Below are 15609 nucleotides of genomic sequence, written 5' to 3'. Positions count from 1 at the left end.
CACCTGAGGAGACATACGCTTTTTTCAGTGACAGGGACATTACCCAGAAGTCTTTAAGCTTCTCCTGTGGAATTGATTTCAAAGCATACAACAGTCTTTTGCACGTCCTTAGCGCTTGTAAATATTTGTCTTTGGAGGATGAATTTGGTGTTTCTGGAACAAAGGTTATCCACACAAAGGTCTGGTGACCATGGTGGATGATCAGACTAGGCAGGAATATTATTTGTCTCAAACTCTGAAAGAGCATAAATCAGGATGTTGGACTTTCTTCTCATGGTAAAGAAGAGTCAAGAGATACCATTTATTATTCCCTTTGCAGCAAAGCAACTCCTGGCCACTTCGGAGTCACTTGGCTATGGAGTTGCTTGAAGATACTATGGTTTCAAACTTAAAGGAGAGAGCTTCTTGGGGCTGTGGGAGACCCACAGTGGGAGGCCCACTCACTCCTTTAGTTCAGCTGATCCCTCTGCAGCGACCCCTCTTCAGGCGGTGCCATTGGGGCCGGCAGCTGGAAGAGGCCTGAAGAGCTGAAGCAGCTGTCCTGGAAGAACCTAGGGCTGAGGGAACGAGGCTGGGCCAGTTCGTGAGGGGGCATGTGGGTGGAGGAAGCGCCAGGGCCTGTGTCTAAATTGTGTTTGAGTGTTTATTGAGTCTGTGTCTGCGAGACCTGAGTGATTAATCACTGTCCACTGAGGGAATGAGTCCAAGGTGGAGAGAGGAGTGGAATATGAGATGGGGAGGGGTCAAACGATTGCAGAAGCTGGCATGTAAGGCTAGCTGGCTGTCCACACTGCCTATCAAATCTGTCACTTCTATGTGGCTACAAAGCACTGTACAAAAGCTCTAGGGATCCTCGAGGGCCCTCAGTGCTCAAAGGAAAATTGTTTTGTTTCTTAGTATAGTTTGCTCTGTATTTTACTACTTTCTTATTCTTCTGCAGTATTTCCCTGGTTTTACTTAACAGACACCATCCCATCTGTGCCCAGAACTGAGCTAGGTGCTGTGGGAGATACTGTCTCTGTCCTCAGGCAACCTGAATCTCCTTGGGAAGATAATAATAATCTGTATACAAATGGTCAAGTAAGGATGGCAGTGGGTTTCCTTTTAAATGATAGCTCCACCTAATTGGTGATCTCTTGGCATATTTCATCAAATCTAAGACACCATTAATTGTAAGATTCCGCTTTATGTGCTCTTAAGAAGAAAGATGCTGCCAATTAAATTGTGAATGATTACTTTTGTATTACTTAGAATTTTTATTTTTTATTGAAAGATCCTTTTTAGCCTTATGTAGACAGTTATTTTTCTTTAAACATATATTGCTCTCGTTCATTCATAAAGTGGAAAATAACAGGGAAATAAATTGGTTGTGCTTTTCCTAAGCTTCTTCACACTCAGGTTGCTGCCATCTAAAACACCTTTGACTTGGAGTTGTCGATGACTTGTTTCTCACACAGTGCAGTTCTCGATGCCAGGAGCACTGGAGAGGCAACATTTCTTACAAGAGTGCTCTCTACTTTTCTCCCCAATCTCTGGCTCCCATTGTGTAAATTGATGTGCATACAGGTAAATGACAACCATAGCACAACTGCCACCTGGCAACAGTGACTACAAGACACATCCCAATTTCCAAGATACCAAACGTGAAAAAAAATACCTCTTAGACTCAGTAAAGTATGGATTTTGAGACTCAGTCGAAAAAAGACTAGCATGGCCAACCACCCACATCTGCCTTGGGAACAGGATTGGCAGTGGTGGGTGCAACATTCCTGTCCTTAAGCAATAATTTCCTCCTGTATAATTTGCAAAACTGAACAGTTTCCAGCGCAATAGCCATTGTAGGGAGTTCTCCATGATCTCATGGAGTCTGGAAGACTGTATGCATGAAGTAGCTCTAAAGGGGAAGATTTCGCCTGGACAAGAGGAGACCTCTCCAGAAAGGGAAGAGTGCAATTTGGAAGGTTCGAGAGGGTAAACAGCATGTCATGTGGAATGGACAGTGGGGCAATCAGGCATGGGTGGGGTCTAGTTAGGGACTTGTGGGCTATAAAGGCTTGAGTTTTTGCTCTAGGAACGTTAAGTTCAAATTAGTATGTGTCACTTGCAGAAACATAATAAATGGTTCTCATATTTTCATAACTGATATTTATTTCCTTACCATAGGTCCTGATGTTTTTTGTTCAAAGAACCTTGCCCTTCAAGCCCAGAAGAAGATTCTGAGCAAAATAGCCAGCAAAACCGTGGCCAACATGTTAATTGATGACACCAGCAGTGAGATCTTTGACGAGCTCTACAAAGTCACCAAAGAGCACACCCGAAACAAGAAGGAAGCCCATAAGATCATGAAAGACTTAATCAAGGTGGCCATCAAAATTGGGATCCTCTACCGGAACAACCAATTCAACCAGGAGGAGGTTATTACGGTGGAGAAGTTCAGGAAGAAGCTGAACCAGACCGCCATGACTATTGTCAGCTTCCACGAGGTGGAGTACACCTTCGATAAGAACGTGCTCTCCAAGCTCTTACACGAGTGCAAGGACCTTGTACATGAACTGGTGCAGCGACACCTGACGCCCAGGACCCATGGGCGCATCAACCACGTCTTCAACCACTTTGCTGATGTGGAGTTTCTCTCCACCCTTTATAGTCTGGATGGAAACTGTAGGCCCAACCTCAAGAGGATCTGTGAAGGAATCAACAAATTGCTAGATGAGAAAGTCCTTTGAATGTCTTCCCTCCTCCTGGCCTCCGCTGCCTTCAAGTCACAGAACCCAGTATGGTCTGGATGAGAACTCAGAAAACAGGAAGGAACGCTTGTCGAAGACACCCATTTTCTGTCCATTTTGTCCCTCTGATGTTGATGCCAAGTTCAGCTCAGGTATGTTTATCCCCTGAGCTCACTGACGAGGTCTTGTACTTAAAAATCACCTTTGTTTGCAAGCCTACAGGACATTTGATCTATTCTACGCAGAAAGGCTGCCCTGCTCATCGAGGTGAGCTCAGTTCATCTTGTGGAGTGACAGAAGCCCTGGACCAGGAGTTGGAGGACAGGGATCTGGTTCCCAGCTCTACTAATTATGATCCATCCTCTGGATCCTGCAACCATGACGCCTGCCTGCCTCCCAGGGCTGCTGTGAGGATCGAATGAAACGATGTATGTTCACGCTTTTGAAAACCCTAACGTAGGGTCTTGTTATTTTCTCTTTGGAGTGTGAGAGGGATCAACCTGGACCTAGACTATTAAGCAACAAAGAATAGAACAATAGTCTCGAATGGGCTGGGTTTGCAATTTGTGTCTAGATGTGCTGTTTCAAACAAATTTAAAATGAATCTAAAGGTGTGAAAAAGTATAGCTGAAAATTGGAAAAATGTTTTTCAAGAGCTGTGTTTTTTAGATCTTAGATGTGCAGGTTTATGATCCTGCAGTGGTGGGTGGAGAGAGCTTCCCCCCATCACACAGGAGCCGGGAAGGACTGTGCTCCCCTGCAGGACCTGCCCTCCTTCATCTATCTGTCAGGCACCCGGAGGGTTTATTCCAGCACGCAGGGGGAGAGTTGGGCAGAATGAACCCCTATCCGTCTTTTTGGCCTTTCATTGTCATTTTGTGCTGTTCTCTGGTTCATTAATAAATTGAAACTACCATTCAAAAAAGAGGTTTTGGAATTGTGAATCAAAAATAAAATTCATTGGAGTTAGACAGAGTGTTAAGAATAATGGGATTGAAAGGAAGAAGAAACTGAAAAGTAAGAGGTCTGCACTCTGACCGTAAGGGGAGGTAGTCCCAGGGGAAGGCAGCTGGGACCTGTGCCCCTGATCTGTGGGGAGCTAGCTCAGGGACACAGTGACTGCATTCTCTGAATGTCTCATGGCCTCGCTTTCACACTGTGGCTTCTGACATCTTTTCATCACAGTCTTAACAAGCATCAGGACAATGTATTTATTGCTTCATGATGTTGTCTGGAGGACACCACATTATGAGACTTACTCTACCTGCATCACCTCCCCTCCTGCCATGCTTCTCTTATGTCTGATGATAATGTAAAAATACCACGTTAGCTCAGCCCCATGGTTCATCCCACCCCATGGTCTCTCTCTAGCAGAAGCATCAAGAGATGGTTTGTGGGAGCGTGTGAACTGACATCCGTTGGCCATTTAGCCTCAAGTGGCTCCCATAGCAACATCAGTGCAAACTATCCAGTTCAGTTCTCCCACTACGAGCACTCAAAATTCGTTCAAAGGAGGGATTTGCAGAGGGAATAGGAAGTGGTTAAGTCAGCCCATTCTCCATTTTCGATGAGCATGACCTACTGCCTCCTCATAGCACCAAGGACTGAACAATGATGGCGTGTGAGCATCTGGTCTGGGGAGGTCATCAGTCATTTGGGCAGTGCTGGTGGAAGCTGCAGGCAGAAGGCTCCCCTTCTCACCTGCCCAGTAGGCAGCAAGCACCCCAGGAGTAGCTGCATTTTCACATGCAGAGTCCTCAATGCTTGCCTTGGTGGACTCATCTGAGTAAGGACTGCTTTCTAGTTTGAGGGCTGGTTCTTTTTTCACGGAGTGGACCTATCCAAAGAACTCAAGACTCCAAAAGAATGCGTGGAACTATCTTCTGTCCATCTGAGACACAGCAGGAAAGAAGGCAGGATCCCCAGACCATGAGGGGGTACCACAGACTGCAGGTTCTCCCGCTCTGCAGCCCATAGCACACAGCTGTGATGGCAGAGGAGGGCTGAGCTTCTGACAGCCTATGAGCCTCTCAAGGAAGTGGGTCCACTTTATTCTGGTCAAAGAAGATCAACATTTCCACCAGCAGCTCTCAGCAGGTGCCAACAGCAGACTGTGGACTGAAACATCCACCGCCTTAGACCTCCCCACTAAGGCTTCTCCCAGGAGCTCTCTACACAAAGCCAGCTGAGTATATCAGGCTTATCAGCAGTCGTCAGGGAGAGATGGGCTACCCAGGCAAAAGTAACCCACCAATTTCTCTAAACATAGCCAAAACCAACCCCGTGTATACATTTCAAACATATTATTTGTATATAAATTTGTGATTATTGAGTTTCATCAACCACCTGAAAAGCTTACAAATTTCAAATACTTTACGTAGAAATCTAGTGACCAAAGAATCTTGTCATTGGTTTGTCCTCAGGACACTAACCATGTCACTCAGTGGTCCTGAAAAGCTGTTTGGGCTGACAAAATGTGACAGAGGCCAGCAGATGTTTTCAAAAACAGGACTCTGTAGATGTGCCCTTGTGCTCAGGGCTCTGTACAAAATTTTCAATAATGAGAACCCACAAAAGCAAGGTTGGTATATCTACATGTAAGTGGCACCTGAAAGACAACTGGTTTCAAAACAAGCAATAGTACAAAATCACTCGACTGACCAAGCCACACACAAACCAGAAAGCAGTGCCTGGCTCAGCCAACCCAAGGCAGAGACAAGACTCATTCTTTATGGAGGGGGGTGGAGGGCGGGCAGGAGCAGCTTGTCTGTCACTTGGAAACATCATGGAGTCTCCAAACATCTCTGAGCGCTCAGCTCTGTCCCCCCAGGACGCCCAGGGACTGGTGCTACAGCTCCCACCCAGCCCCTAGTCACGTGCCCTTCGTGTGTGTGAACACGCAGAAACACATTCCCTGCCGCTGTGCCTGCCACGGCCGTGTGTCTGGATCACCCTTCCTCCCTGTGTTTGCGTCTGTGAGTCTTGACCCCCTCAGCAGCTCCAGGTCTCTGCTCAGTGACAAACCAAAATGAAAAGACTCCTCCATCTGTGCATCTCCTCCAAACTCCCATCTCCCCCATCTGTACATTTTTCAGAAGCAAATCAGTACATTCACTGGCTGCTCCAATGAACTTCCTGTATCCATTTATATAAAAACAAAGCTCAAAATCAGGGCTGCATACCCTCTGCACCAATATCTCTGGGCCTCTAAAATATATATATATATATTCAACATGGTCCCAGACGTCAAGAGCAAAACCGAATCAGGGAAAATTCTAGATCAGTCAATGCTGGCTGCAAAACAATGCATTAGCAGGGGTTGTCCAGTGATGGATGTTGACAATAGTCATGAATCAGATGGCCTTGAAGGAAAGGGTCGCCAAGACCCTCCCAACTCAGAACTGTGTCATCAGTGGGTTTCCCGTGTTTAGTCTGACCCTACTTTGGGGCCACAGCCCAAACCAGGCCCACCTCCTGCTCTTTCCTTAGAAGGGGTCTTGCTTGCTGGAGGAAAGGCTCTTGTACAACTCAATTCCTCAAAGTGGTATCTAGGAATCCCTGAAAGTTCCAGGAGTAGGAGGGAGAGAGGGAGGGATAGCTTGAGGGGGGGAAAGAGTCCATGAGTTCTAAAAGTTTTTAGATTTTGTTTTTTCTTTAAAAAAAAAAAAAAATCAACATCAACATCAGTACCTTCGCTATCAGGTGGGGATGATTACCTTATAGCCAGGTAATGCCATCTGGCTTCAGGGTCTGAGTTTCTCTTTGTGTTTACAATGTCATTCATGCTGATTGATCAACTCAGATGAAAGAGTTTAACTGAATGTGTTTCTCTAACTGGGCCTGGGCATTCCTTAGGGGTCCACAGGCACAGTTGGGCACCTGAGTTCTCAATTTTGAGAAATGTTGCTACAACATATGACAGTATGCTTATGGAGAATGAATGTCATGCTGCCCTTGATGGTGACTCATTTGTGGGGCCTCAAAGGTTGAGGGGTGAACCTGTGTCTGGGGGAACAGAGGCCTGCTGAAGAGACAGGCAGGCTCCATGCATCCAGCCTGCCATTGGAAAGCTGGCCAGGTAGAGCTACCACGTGTAAATCAAAGAATTGACAATCCCGTCCTGCCAGTCCTCATAATAAATCTCAAAGGTACAAGACAGGCCATTGCTGGACACACCAGGCACAGTTGCTACCATGGAAAACAGTGAAGAAAGCTTGCAAAGTCTCCTTGTGGAGAAGTCACCAGCACCCACCCACAGTCCCAGTTCCAGCTTCACCTGCTGTCCTGGGAATCCAGAGCGTGTATGGTTCCAGGATCTCAGTAGGTTAATCTTTGGCTGAATTTAAGAATATGAAAATGTGGCCGTCATCATTCCTCCCAGCCCCAGGAGTCGTCAGCCAGAGCAAGCGGACTGTCACACCCCACCCACAGCAGCACCTCAGTGTCACACTAACCTTTCTCTTCCTGGTCCTTTCTTTGCTGAGCTGGGGGAGGTCTCTACAAAGGAGGTGCCCTGGCTGCCCACCCAGGCAGCTGGAGCTTGGGCAGCCAGACCCCCCAGGCCGTGGTACAGAGCTCTTCCTTGCTGACTGCTAAGGCCTTTCTGGACTGGTTCCTGGGACGAGGGAGCCCCAGGGTTGGCTCCGCCTCAAGGAGGGGCTGGGTAGGAGCCAGAGCTTGGCACAGAACCAACGAGGAGGCTAGCAGGGACGCAGCAATTAGGTTACGTTAGGAGGGAGAGAGAGTACTCTTTCAGCCTCTGTCACCGGTGAAGGAAGAACTTGTGGGCTGGTTTCCGAGGAGTGATGGGAGTGATTGGGCTCCTTCCACCTCTCAGAGCAGCGGCTTCCCTGCCAAGAGGGTCATATTTCCTTAGTGATGGAATGGGCTGTCTTGCTCTGTGTTTCAGAAACAGCTACAGCTTATTTTAGAAATAGGCTGTTGGGTGTGGGGAAATAGGGGAGATGGATATTTGGGGTTTTGTTTCCTTTTTAGCTTTCAGAGGCAGCAGAAAGTGTACAAGATGGAATGAGCCACGCGTTAGGAGACTTAGTCTTACCTCGCCCAGTACCTGGTGATTTCCTTACACTTCATCTCTTGGGCCTCAGTCTCCCCAGTCTCCTTGTGCAAGCAGAGTGTTGCACGAGAGCTTCAAGAATTCTTCCAGTTCTACAGTTCCACGTTCTTAGCAGCATAGGAGGGCAGCTTTGGGCATTTCTTTGTCGCAGGTTTCTTAGAAGGGAAGCTATACATCATTTAAACAATAGCGTCCAAATAGACAGAAATGACTCCTTAATGATTCCCTTCAGGACTTTTGATCATAGATCTAAGATCGTGATTTCAGAAGGGAAAGGCTTTAAGCCAGAAAATGCAAGGTAAAAATCCATAAAAATCAGTGACCTGCAGGATGTGGCCCCAGGAAGTCAGCCAGTCCCCAGCTTAGCAGGGGCCTGCTGGCCTTTCCTGTCAAGACTGACCCTCTACTGAGACACATTTCAAATCAAAATGTGTCCATCTCCAGTAATGTATGTTGGTAGAGATAGCAGGGTAATAGGCAAAGTCATAAATAAGTCATTACTGATTTGAGTCATATATAGAAAATTATCAGAATTGTGTTTAATAAAGCCATTCCCCCCAACAAATGGGACATTTTATGGCGTCCTCAGAACATCTGCCCCCCACTGTTTGAAACATTTTTAATACAAATCTTTACATAGTGTATTCTATGCACCCCAGTGTGGTGAACACATTTTCTCACTGAAATCACACTATCCTTATTCATATATACAATTAGCATTCATTGAAACATCTCTAATAAGTGTCTATACCATGCATGGATAGTCTATACCATGCAGCCCAATGTTGTGAACTCACTTTTTTAAATAAACAGCTTTATTGAGCTATAATTCACACAACATACAATACACCCATTTAAAGTGTACAATTCAGTGTATTCTGGTATATCCACACATCTGTGCAACCATAACCACAATTTTAGAAATCTGGTACCCTTTAGCTATCACCTCCCTCCCTTCACACCTTACTAGCAATATAAAAGTTACTCTTCCCCCCCCTCCTACATATCGCACATAATTGCTCAATATTGAAACGGTACTATGGGTGTAGAATCAGAACAAACAAATCCCAATGACACATGTAAATGAGATTCCTTGTGCTAAACCAGGTTGAGCTTCAAGCATCCTCTGTGTTGCTTCTTTGAGGATAACCTTCATCAGCATCTTAACAGGGATGGTCTCTGCAGGGAGGTGGATTCTGTCAAGTGTAAGGATGAGCGGATATTAAAGTCTCCAACTATTATTGTAGAATCATCTATTTCTCTCTTCAATTCTATCACTTTTGGCTCCATATATTTTGATGGTCTGTCATTAAGTGCATAAATATTTAAAATTGTCATGGCTTCTTGCTATATTGAAGCTTTTATTAATATATAACTTCCTTGTCTCTTGTAACCTTTTTGGATTTAAAGTGATTTTATCTGATACTAGTATAGCCACTCCTGCTCTCTTTTGTTTACTATTTGCATGGAATATCTTTTATTCCTTTCAGTGTATTTGTGTCTTTGCATCTAAAGTGAGTTTCTTGTAGACAGCATATATTTGGATGATGTTTTTACCCATTCTGTCAATCTCTGTCTTTTGATTGGTGAGTTTAATTCATTTACATTTAAAGTAATTGCTGATAAGAAGGGACTTACCTCTGTCATTTTGCTATTTGTTTTCTGTATGACTTGTCCCTCATTTCCTGCATTTTTCTTATTTTGTCTGTAGCCGATATTTTATAGTAAAATGCCAAAATCCTTTGTCATTTCCTTTTGTATATATTCTCCCATCCAAGTACTAATCAGGCCCAACAGTGCTTAGCTTCTGAGATCAGACGCGTTCAGGGTGGTATGGCCATAGATGCCTTTTGTGTATATTCTATAGCTATTTTCTTTGTGGTTACCATGGGGATTACATTTAATGTCCAGTTATAACACTCTAATTTGAATGGATACGAGCTTCAATAACATACAAAAACTCTGCTCCTTTACAGCTGTCCCCACCCCACCCCTTTCAGTTGTGGATGTCACACAATTACATCTTTCTACTTTGTGTGCCCCAAAACACAAGCTAGTAATTCTTTTAAATGTATTAGTCTCTTAAATCATGTAGAAACCAAAAAGTGGAGCTGTTATAATACTATTTTATATATATGTAATAGCATTTTATAATTGTCCATGTAATTATCTTTATTGAGATCTTTATTTCTTCATACAGCTTCAAGTTATTGCCAAGTGTACTTTCATTTCACCTTGCAGGACTCCCTTGAGCATTTTTTTGCAGGACAGGTCTAGTGGTACCAAACACTTTCAGCTTTTGTTTTTCTGAGAATGGATTAACTTCTCCCTTACTTTTTTGAAGGACAGTTTTTCCAGATATAGGATTCTTGGTTGCTGATTTTTTGCTGTTGTTGAAAACCAGACATTTGGATCTAAAAATGGGGTAACTCTGGATATCAGATTCTCCCCCTTCCCAGAGTTTGCTAGTTTTTGGTTTTGTCATCATTGTTTTATTGTTGTAGGCTGTCTCTGTGCCAAGGATCAAGCTGAAGTGTAAACACAAGGTCTTCTCAGGGCTTTTCTGAGCCTGCATCTTTCCCTGGCATGTACAGTCACTTTCTAATGATCCCCCTGCTTTTGAATATCCTAGTCTTTAATATCTGGCTCCCAAAAGGGAAAACTAAAACTATGAAGGGGAGAGGATGCCGGCTCTTTAAATACCCTAGAAGTCACATCAGCTGGAGGGTGAAAGGATGGCAACAATGGTGGGAAGTGCTGCAACAATGACCACCTACCTTTTGCATCTCTGTGATGAGAAGTGGCAATCAGTGATCAGAGCACAGATTCCCCCACGTTTGGAGGACAGGGTCCTTTTTGTCCATTCTGGTTGCTGCAAGCTGTGTGCAAGCTGCCCCAGGAACACATGCACAGCTGCCTGCCACATGGCGAGGGATAGGGAATGGGTAGCTGCTACTGTGGTAAGAGCGGAAACTGACCAAAATTCACCATCCAAACCTTCCCCTAGAAGTTGTAAACCTTCCAGTCTATTCAACAGATTCCAGAGTTCCAAAATAGTTACATCAGACAAATTCTGCCAGGGCGATTATTGTGTAGGTGGGGAGACAGATTTCCTGTTGCCTCTTATTCCACCATCTTCCCAGAATCTCCCTGGCACATTCACTCTTGGGTCTCCTGCCTACTCCCCCGTGCCCTATCACATGTACACATATGTATGACCTCCAGTTTCCATGCTACAGCCCCTACTTGGTGTCAGGCCACTGAAGAGATCGTGAATTCTGCTCAGCAGTGGCCACTGGTCAAATGTTAGGATTCACCAGTCCAGGAGATCCAGGGACCCACCTCTTCAAATTTCTCAACTGCTCACCTTTTTGCAATCATGTATCCTTTCACATTTTCACCTAATTTGCTACCCATGTGATCAAAATCCCAAGTAAAAGAGGGATCTTCATGATGTTTGTGCATGTATACACATATGTGTGGATATACAAGCACAACAGCAAAATGTAATTTTAAGTGAAATCCTATTGACAAATTTCCCCACACTCTCCGAGTTAACTACAAACAACAGGATTGCTTGAAAGATCCTGGGCAAAACTTAAATCTCCAAGAACCTGAACAAGGAAAACTAGCCTGAGCACATATGTTTGGTGCCTCTGAGCAGGAGCAGGTCCTCCAACCATCACTAGTGGAGAGAAGTGGTGACATTTAGCCTCCCACCTCTCCTCTCACTGCCTCTCACCCTCTGAATGGTGTTGGTTTCGTTGTGGACTAATTAACACTGGGTTGATGTGGAAGTGGGGGCAGGTTGCAGGCCCCTTCACCCAGAAGAGAACTTGACAGGGCTGCTGACCCAGGCCTTTGTAAGGAACTGGTGCTCCTCCCCCACCTATGGGGGGGGAGTGGGTGGCCCTCACAGTCGTGCTGCCCAATTCCAATTCCTCACTCGCCTGTGAGTTCCCAGAGGAAATGCAAACAAATCAGACCACACTTGGCTGCTGGCCAATGAATCTTTGAACTTCTTCAATAAAGTCTTTAAAACTTTGGTTCTGACCCAAATCTTTTGCTCCAGCATAAATACGGCTGGACCTCAAGTCTCTCTGTTTAGGGAAACAGTGTGTCTGTGGCATTTGAATAAGGGTGTTTATCTCAGAAATGGTTCCCTGAGTTCTACCAGGTTCTCTAATAAGCTCACTGCTCACCTTCAGCCTTCAAACCTTCTCGAATATCTGATGTGTTTACCTACACCCCTTACAGCGGTTGTTGGGTGTATTTACTTGTAAATGTGTCTAACTGTCTTCTTTGTAAGCCCCGAATTGTGCTTTGTAAAAGGGCCTAGAGGTTGCTGAGTTTCCACTGAAACCAGGACGAGAAAGAACAAACTCTCCAGCAGAAGGCAATGGAAAGGTACTGGTCACTGGTATTCACTATGCAAAATGGTCCTGGCGCTACCCCCTCTACAATTTTATTTTTTTAATTTAAATAATTGGTGAGATATAAAGTGCAGTTTTTTTTCTTTTAGACTAAATGGTACATTAGTTTTATTTTTTCATTCCCTATTTGTTGCTGCTTACTTCCAAAGCAGATTACATGACAGAAACCTGCTATCCAAAGCCACATGTCCTGCCCTTATAACCAGAAGTCTCGGGAGGAGGGAGAACCAAGTGTTCCAGACCTAGGCATTCTTCTTAGTCCCAAATCAATGCCCTCACCACCTTCCCTCGCACACTTTCCTGGAAGTAATATTATTGAGTCCACTTTGAGCCTCTGACAGGCAGTCAAGAGGAAGTCAGTGGCCAGCAAACCACTAAGCAGTAGTTTCTTAATCTACCCTATCACCAATTACACATACAACAACACGGACGTTCCAACAGCAGCCAAATCCTCCCGAGTGTATCTGGCTGGGTAGTAGAACCTCCTTAACCTGAAATCTGCCTGCTCCAAACCTGCAGCAGATCTGGGAGTGAAAGGCATCACGAAAGTCCCCCCGAGAGTCCCAAACAGCTGGAAAAGTAACTGGGAGCAAAACAGGATTCCAGACTCAAGGAAAAAGGAGAACAAAAGCTCATACCCTCGGCACATTTTTTTCAGAAAACTGGAGTGCGCAATAATTGCTAATCCATTTCCATAACTGTTCTCTTAATTAACACCTTCGCAGAGTCAGGCCGGAACTGTTCATTTTCACCTGAATGACTTTTGGTGACAATAGATGGGAACCAACTCCATTTCAGAATTAATTTTCTTTTATGGCACACTGCCAGACGCGTCACAGGGCATTGAGGATTGTAAAATAGTATTTTTTGTTACTCTGAAAGTGCCAGTTTAAATTTATGTGTACATAAATGTGCCGCGTCTGTATTTTAGGACCTCCCAGAATCGGTTACAGAGATGGACACCATTAATCCAAGGACAAAAGAGGTTCCAGAGAGGCCTGCTCCCTGCATTCCCTATTTAGGCATCCTTTCTTTCTAAACTGGTGGCAATAGACATATCATCTCCCCACTGCCCCCCCAAATGGTTTACTTAGTCACCCATAAAACCATTTCATATTCTATCATAATATTTGTGGATTAAATGTGATACTTGACCTTGTTTTGTTGTTTTCATTTTTTTCTTACCACCACATTCATATATTTACATGGAAACTTCTAAAATTGGCCAGAGCTCTGTTAGAGCAGGCAAGTTATGAGAGCAGACGAAATAACATATTCATTAGATATTTATGATGTTGTAACTTTCTAAAATGCTATGAAGTCAACTCCTCATATGAAGATAATATTGCCAGTGCTGGTATTTATGGCAAGTCATAAATGAACATGTGGGATGCCTATTTTGGGTAATGGCTGCTTTTAGGGCTTTGGAAAAATTCCCTCATTGTAGGTCACTTTGACATTACTCCCCCCTATAAAAAATTTCGGGATGGCAGTTTAAGAGGAGGCTGATCCTGGAGGGAGGCAGCCAAGGCTGCATGTAAAGAAAGGGGTGCGGTTATTGTCACAGGCCTAGGGAAAGAGTGGTTTCTGTTGTTCTCAGCTTGTATAGCCTGTCCTATCTTGGCTGCCCTGAGGCAGTTGGGGATTCACAAAGCTGTGCATTTGCTTCTGAGTCTTTCCTCACCTCCTCCTTCCTCTGCTTCTATCCTTATTCTCGTTCTCCTTACAAGAACTAGAACCTGACTGCTTTGGAGCTCAAACACAACGACAGAGATACAGAAAACCCAGCAAAGGATGGCTCAATATCCCTCAGTGGATTACTATAATGGGGTAAAGTGAGCAACATTAATCACCTAAGGATTACAGCAAAAAGCAAATAGGGGAGAAGTTTGAATCAACCAAGGTTCAGTTAGGAAAACAGAAATCACTTCCAGACACTTCAAACAGAATTTAATTCAGGGAATTGATTACCAAGTGGATGAAAGAGCTGAGAAGCCTAACCGACTACAATAATACAACCCAGAGACCAGCAATAACCATGAACCCAAATTCCACCAACCCTTAGGGCTGGGGGACCAAGAAAGGAGGCAATGTTACTTGCTCTCAGGAGCCAAAACATCCAGTTTGAAAAAAACTTTTGAGTTCCTACCTCCTCTTCCACTTAATCCTTTTGTTCAGGACTCCCAGCCTAAGGGGCAACTATGTCTTTACAGATTGCTTGAAAGGTTAAAGAAAGCCACTGTACCTATGATATTCCGTCCAGATGCCATTAGGCATCAAAGAAATGTTGAGTCCTTTCAGGTCTTTGAATAAAGGAGAGATGATAACATAAACATGTGTTATTAACAATCCTTTATATAAATATATAAAAATAAATCCTTTACACAAACAGAAAGGATTTTATCAACCCTTTACCCTGCCCCACCCTACCACAGCTGGTGCGCTCCCACAGTCCTTCAGAGGGAGGGAGACCACATATTATGGTTTGCCAGGGACAATTGTAATATACACTTGCTGCTGTCCTGGCGCCCATCTTTTTAATGTACATCCTGGAATTTTCATCTTTTAATGAAGTATTATTAAGAGGTAAAACTACAAATCTCTTACAAGGAAATATAGGTAAAAAACCTGCATGACCTTGGATTAGGCAACGGTTTCTTGGATACAACATCAAGTGTACAAGCAATCGAACAAAAAATAGATAAACTGAACTTCATCAAAATTAAAAACATTTGCGTTTTCAAAGGATACTATTAAGAAAGTGAAAAGACAACCCACAGAATGAGGAAAATATCTGCCAATTGTGTATCTGATAAGGATCTAGTGTCCAGAATATATAAAGAACTCAACTAAATAAAACAATTTAAAAATAGAGGATTAATAGATATTTCTCCAGAGAAGATATGATGTTGACCACATGAAAAGATGCTCAACACCCTTAGAATCAGGGAAATGCAATCAAAACCACAATGAGGTATCACTTCACCTACTAGGATAGATATAATAAAAATAACAGACAATACCAAGTGTTGCTGAGGAAGTGGAGAAATTTGAACCCTCATATATTGCTCCAGAGGTCATTTCCCTCTGTCCTCTAGTACGGGGTCCGGAGAGAACCAGGGAAAGCCTGGTGTGACGACTGGCACTTGCCCTCTCCTCTCTGGGCTTCTGGGACTGGCAACCATGCCCCCCAGACCAGACAGTAAAACCTCAAATGCGGCGTCAGACAGCTGGCCCTGCCCCTGGTAGAGACACGCATCCCCTGGACTCCAGTCCTACAGCCCTAGGCTGGACTGGACAGGAGCTGGTGGTCTGATGATTCTATATTATGCCCTGTTGGGAGAAGTCAGGGCACATTAGGTGAGAAACTTCA

General features: G+C 44.3%; 1 protein-coding gene across 1 annotated transcript in view; it reads left to right on the top strand.

Annotated features, from left to right (window-relative positions):
* Nucleotides 1–3651, top strand: part of TNFAIP8L3 (TNF alpha induced protein 8 like 3) — a 42624-nt gene extending 38973 nt beyond the window's left edge. The window contains exon 2 of the mRNA XM_081048898.1: nt 2164–3651. Coding sequence (XP_080905024.1) covers nt 2164–2726 — 563 coding nt within the window. The 3' untranslated portion in view covers nt 2727–3651. The remainder of the gene's footprint in view (nt 1–2163) is intronic.
* The last annotated feature ends 11958 nt before the right edge of the window (nt 3652–15609 follow it).

This window comes from Rhinolophus hipposideros (assembly GCF_964194185.1).
Source record: "Rhinolophus hipposideros genome assembly, chromosome: 5".
Classification (NCBI taxonomy): Eukaryota; Metazoa; Chordata; class Mammalia; order Chiroptera; family Rhinolophidae; genus Rhinolophus; species Rhinolophus hipposideros.
This window is presented reverse-complemented; position numbering and strand designations above follow the sequence as displayed.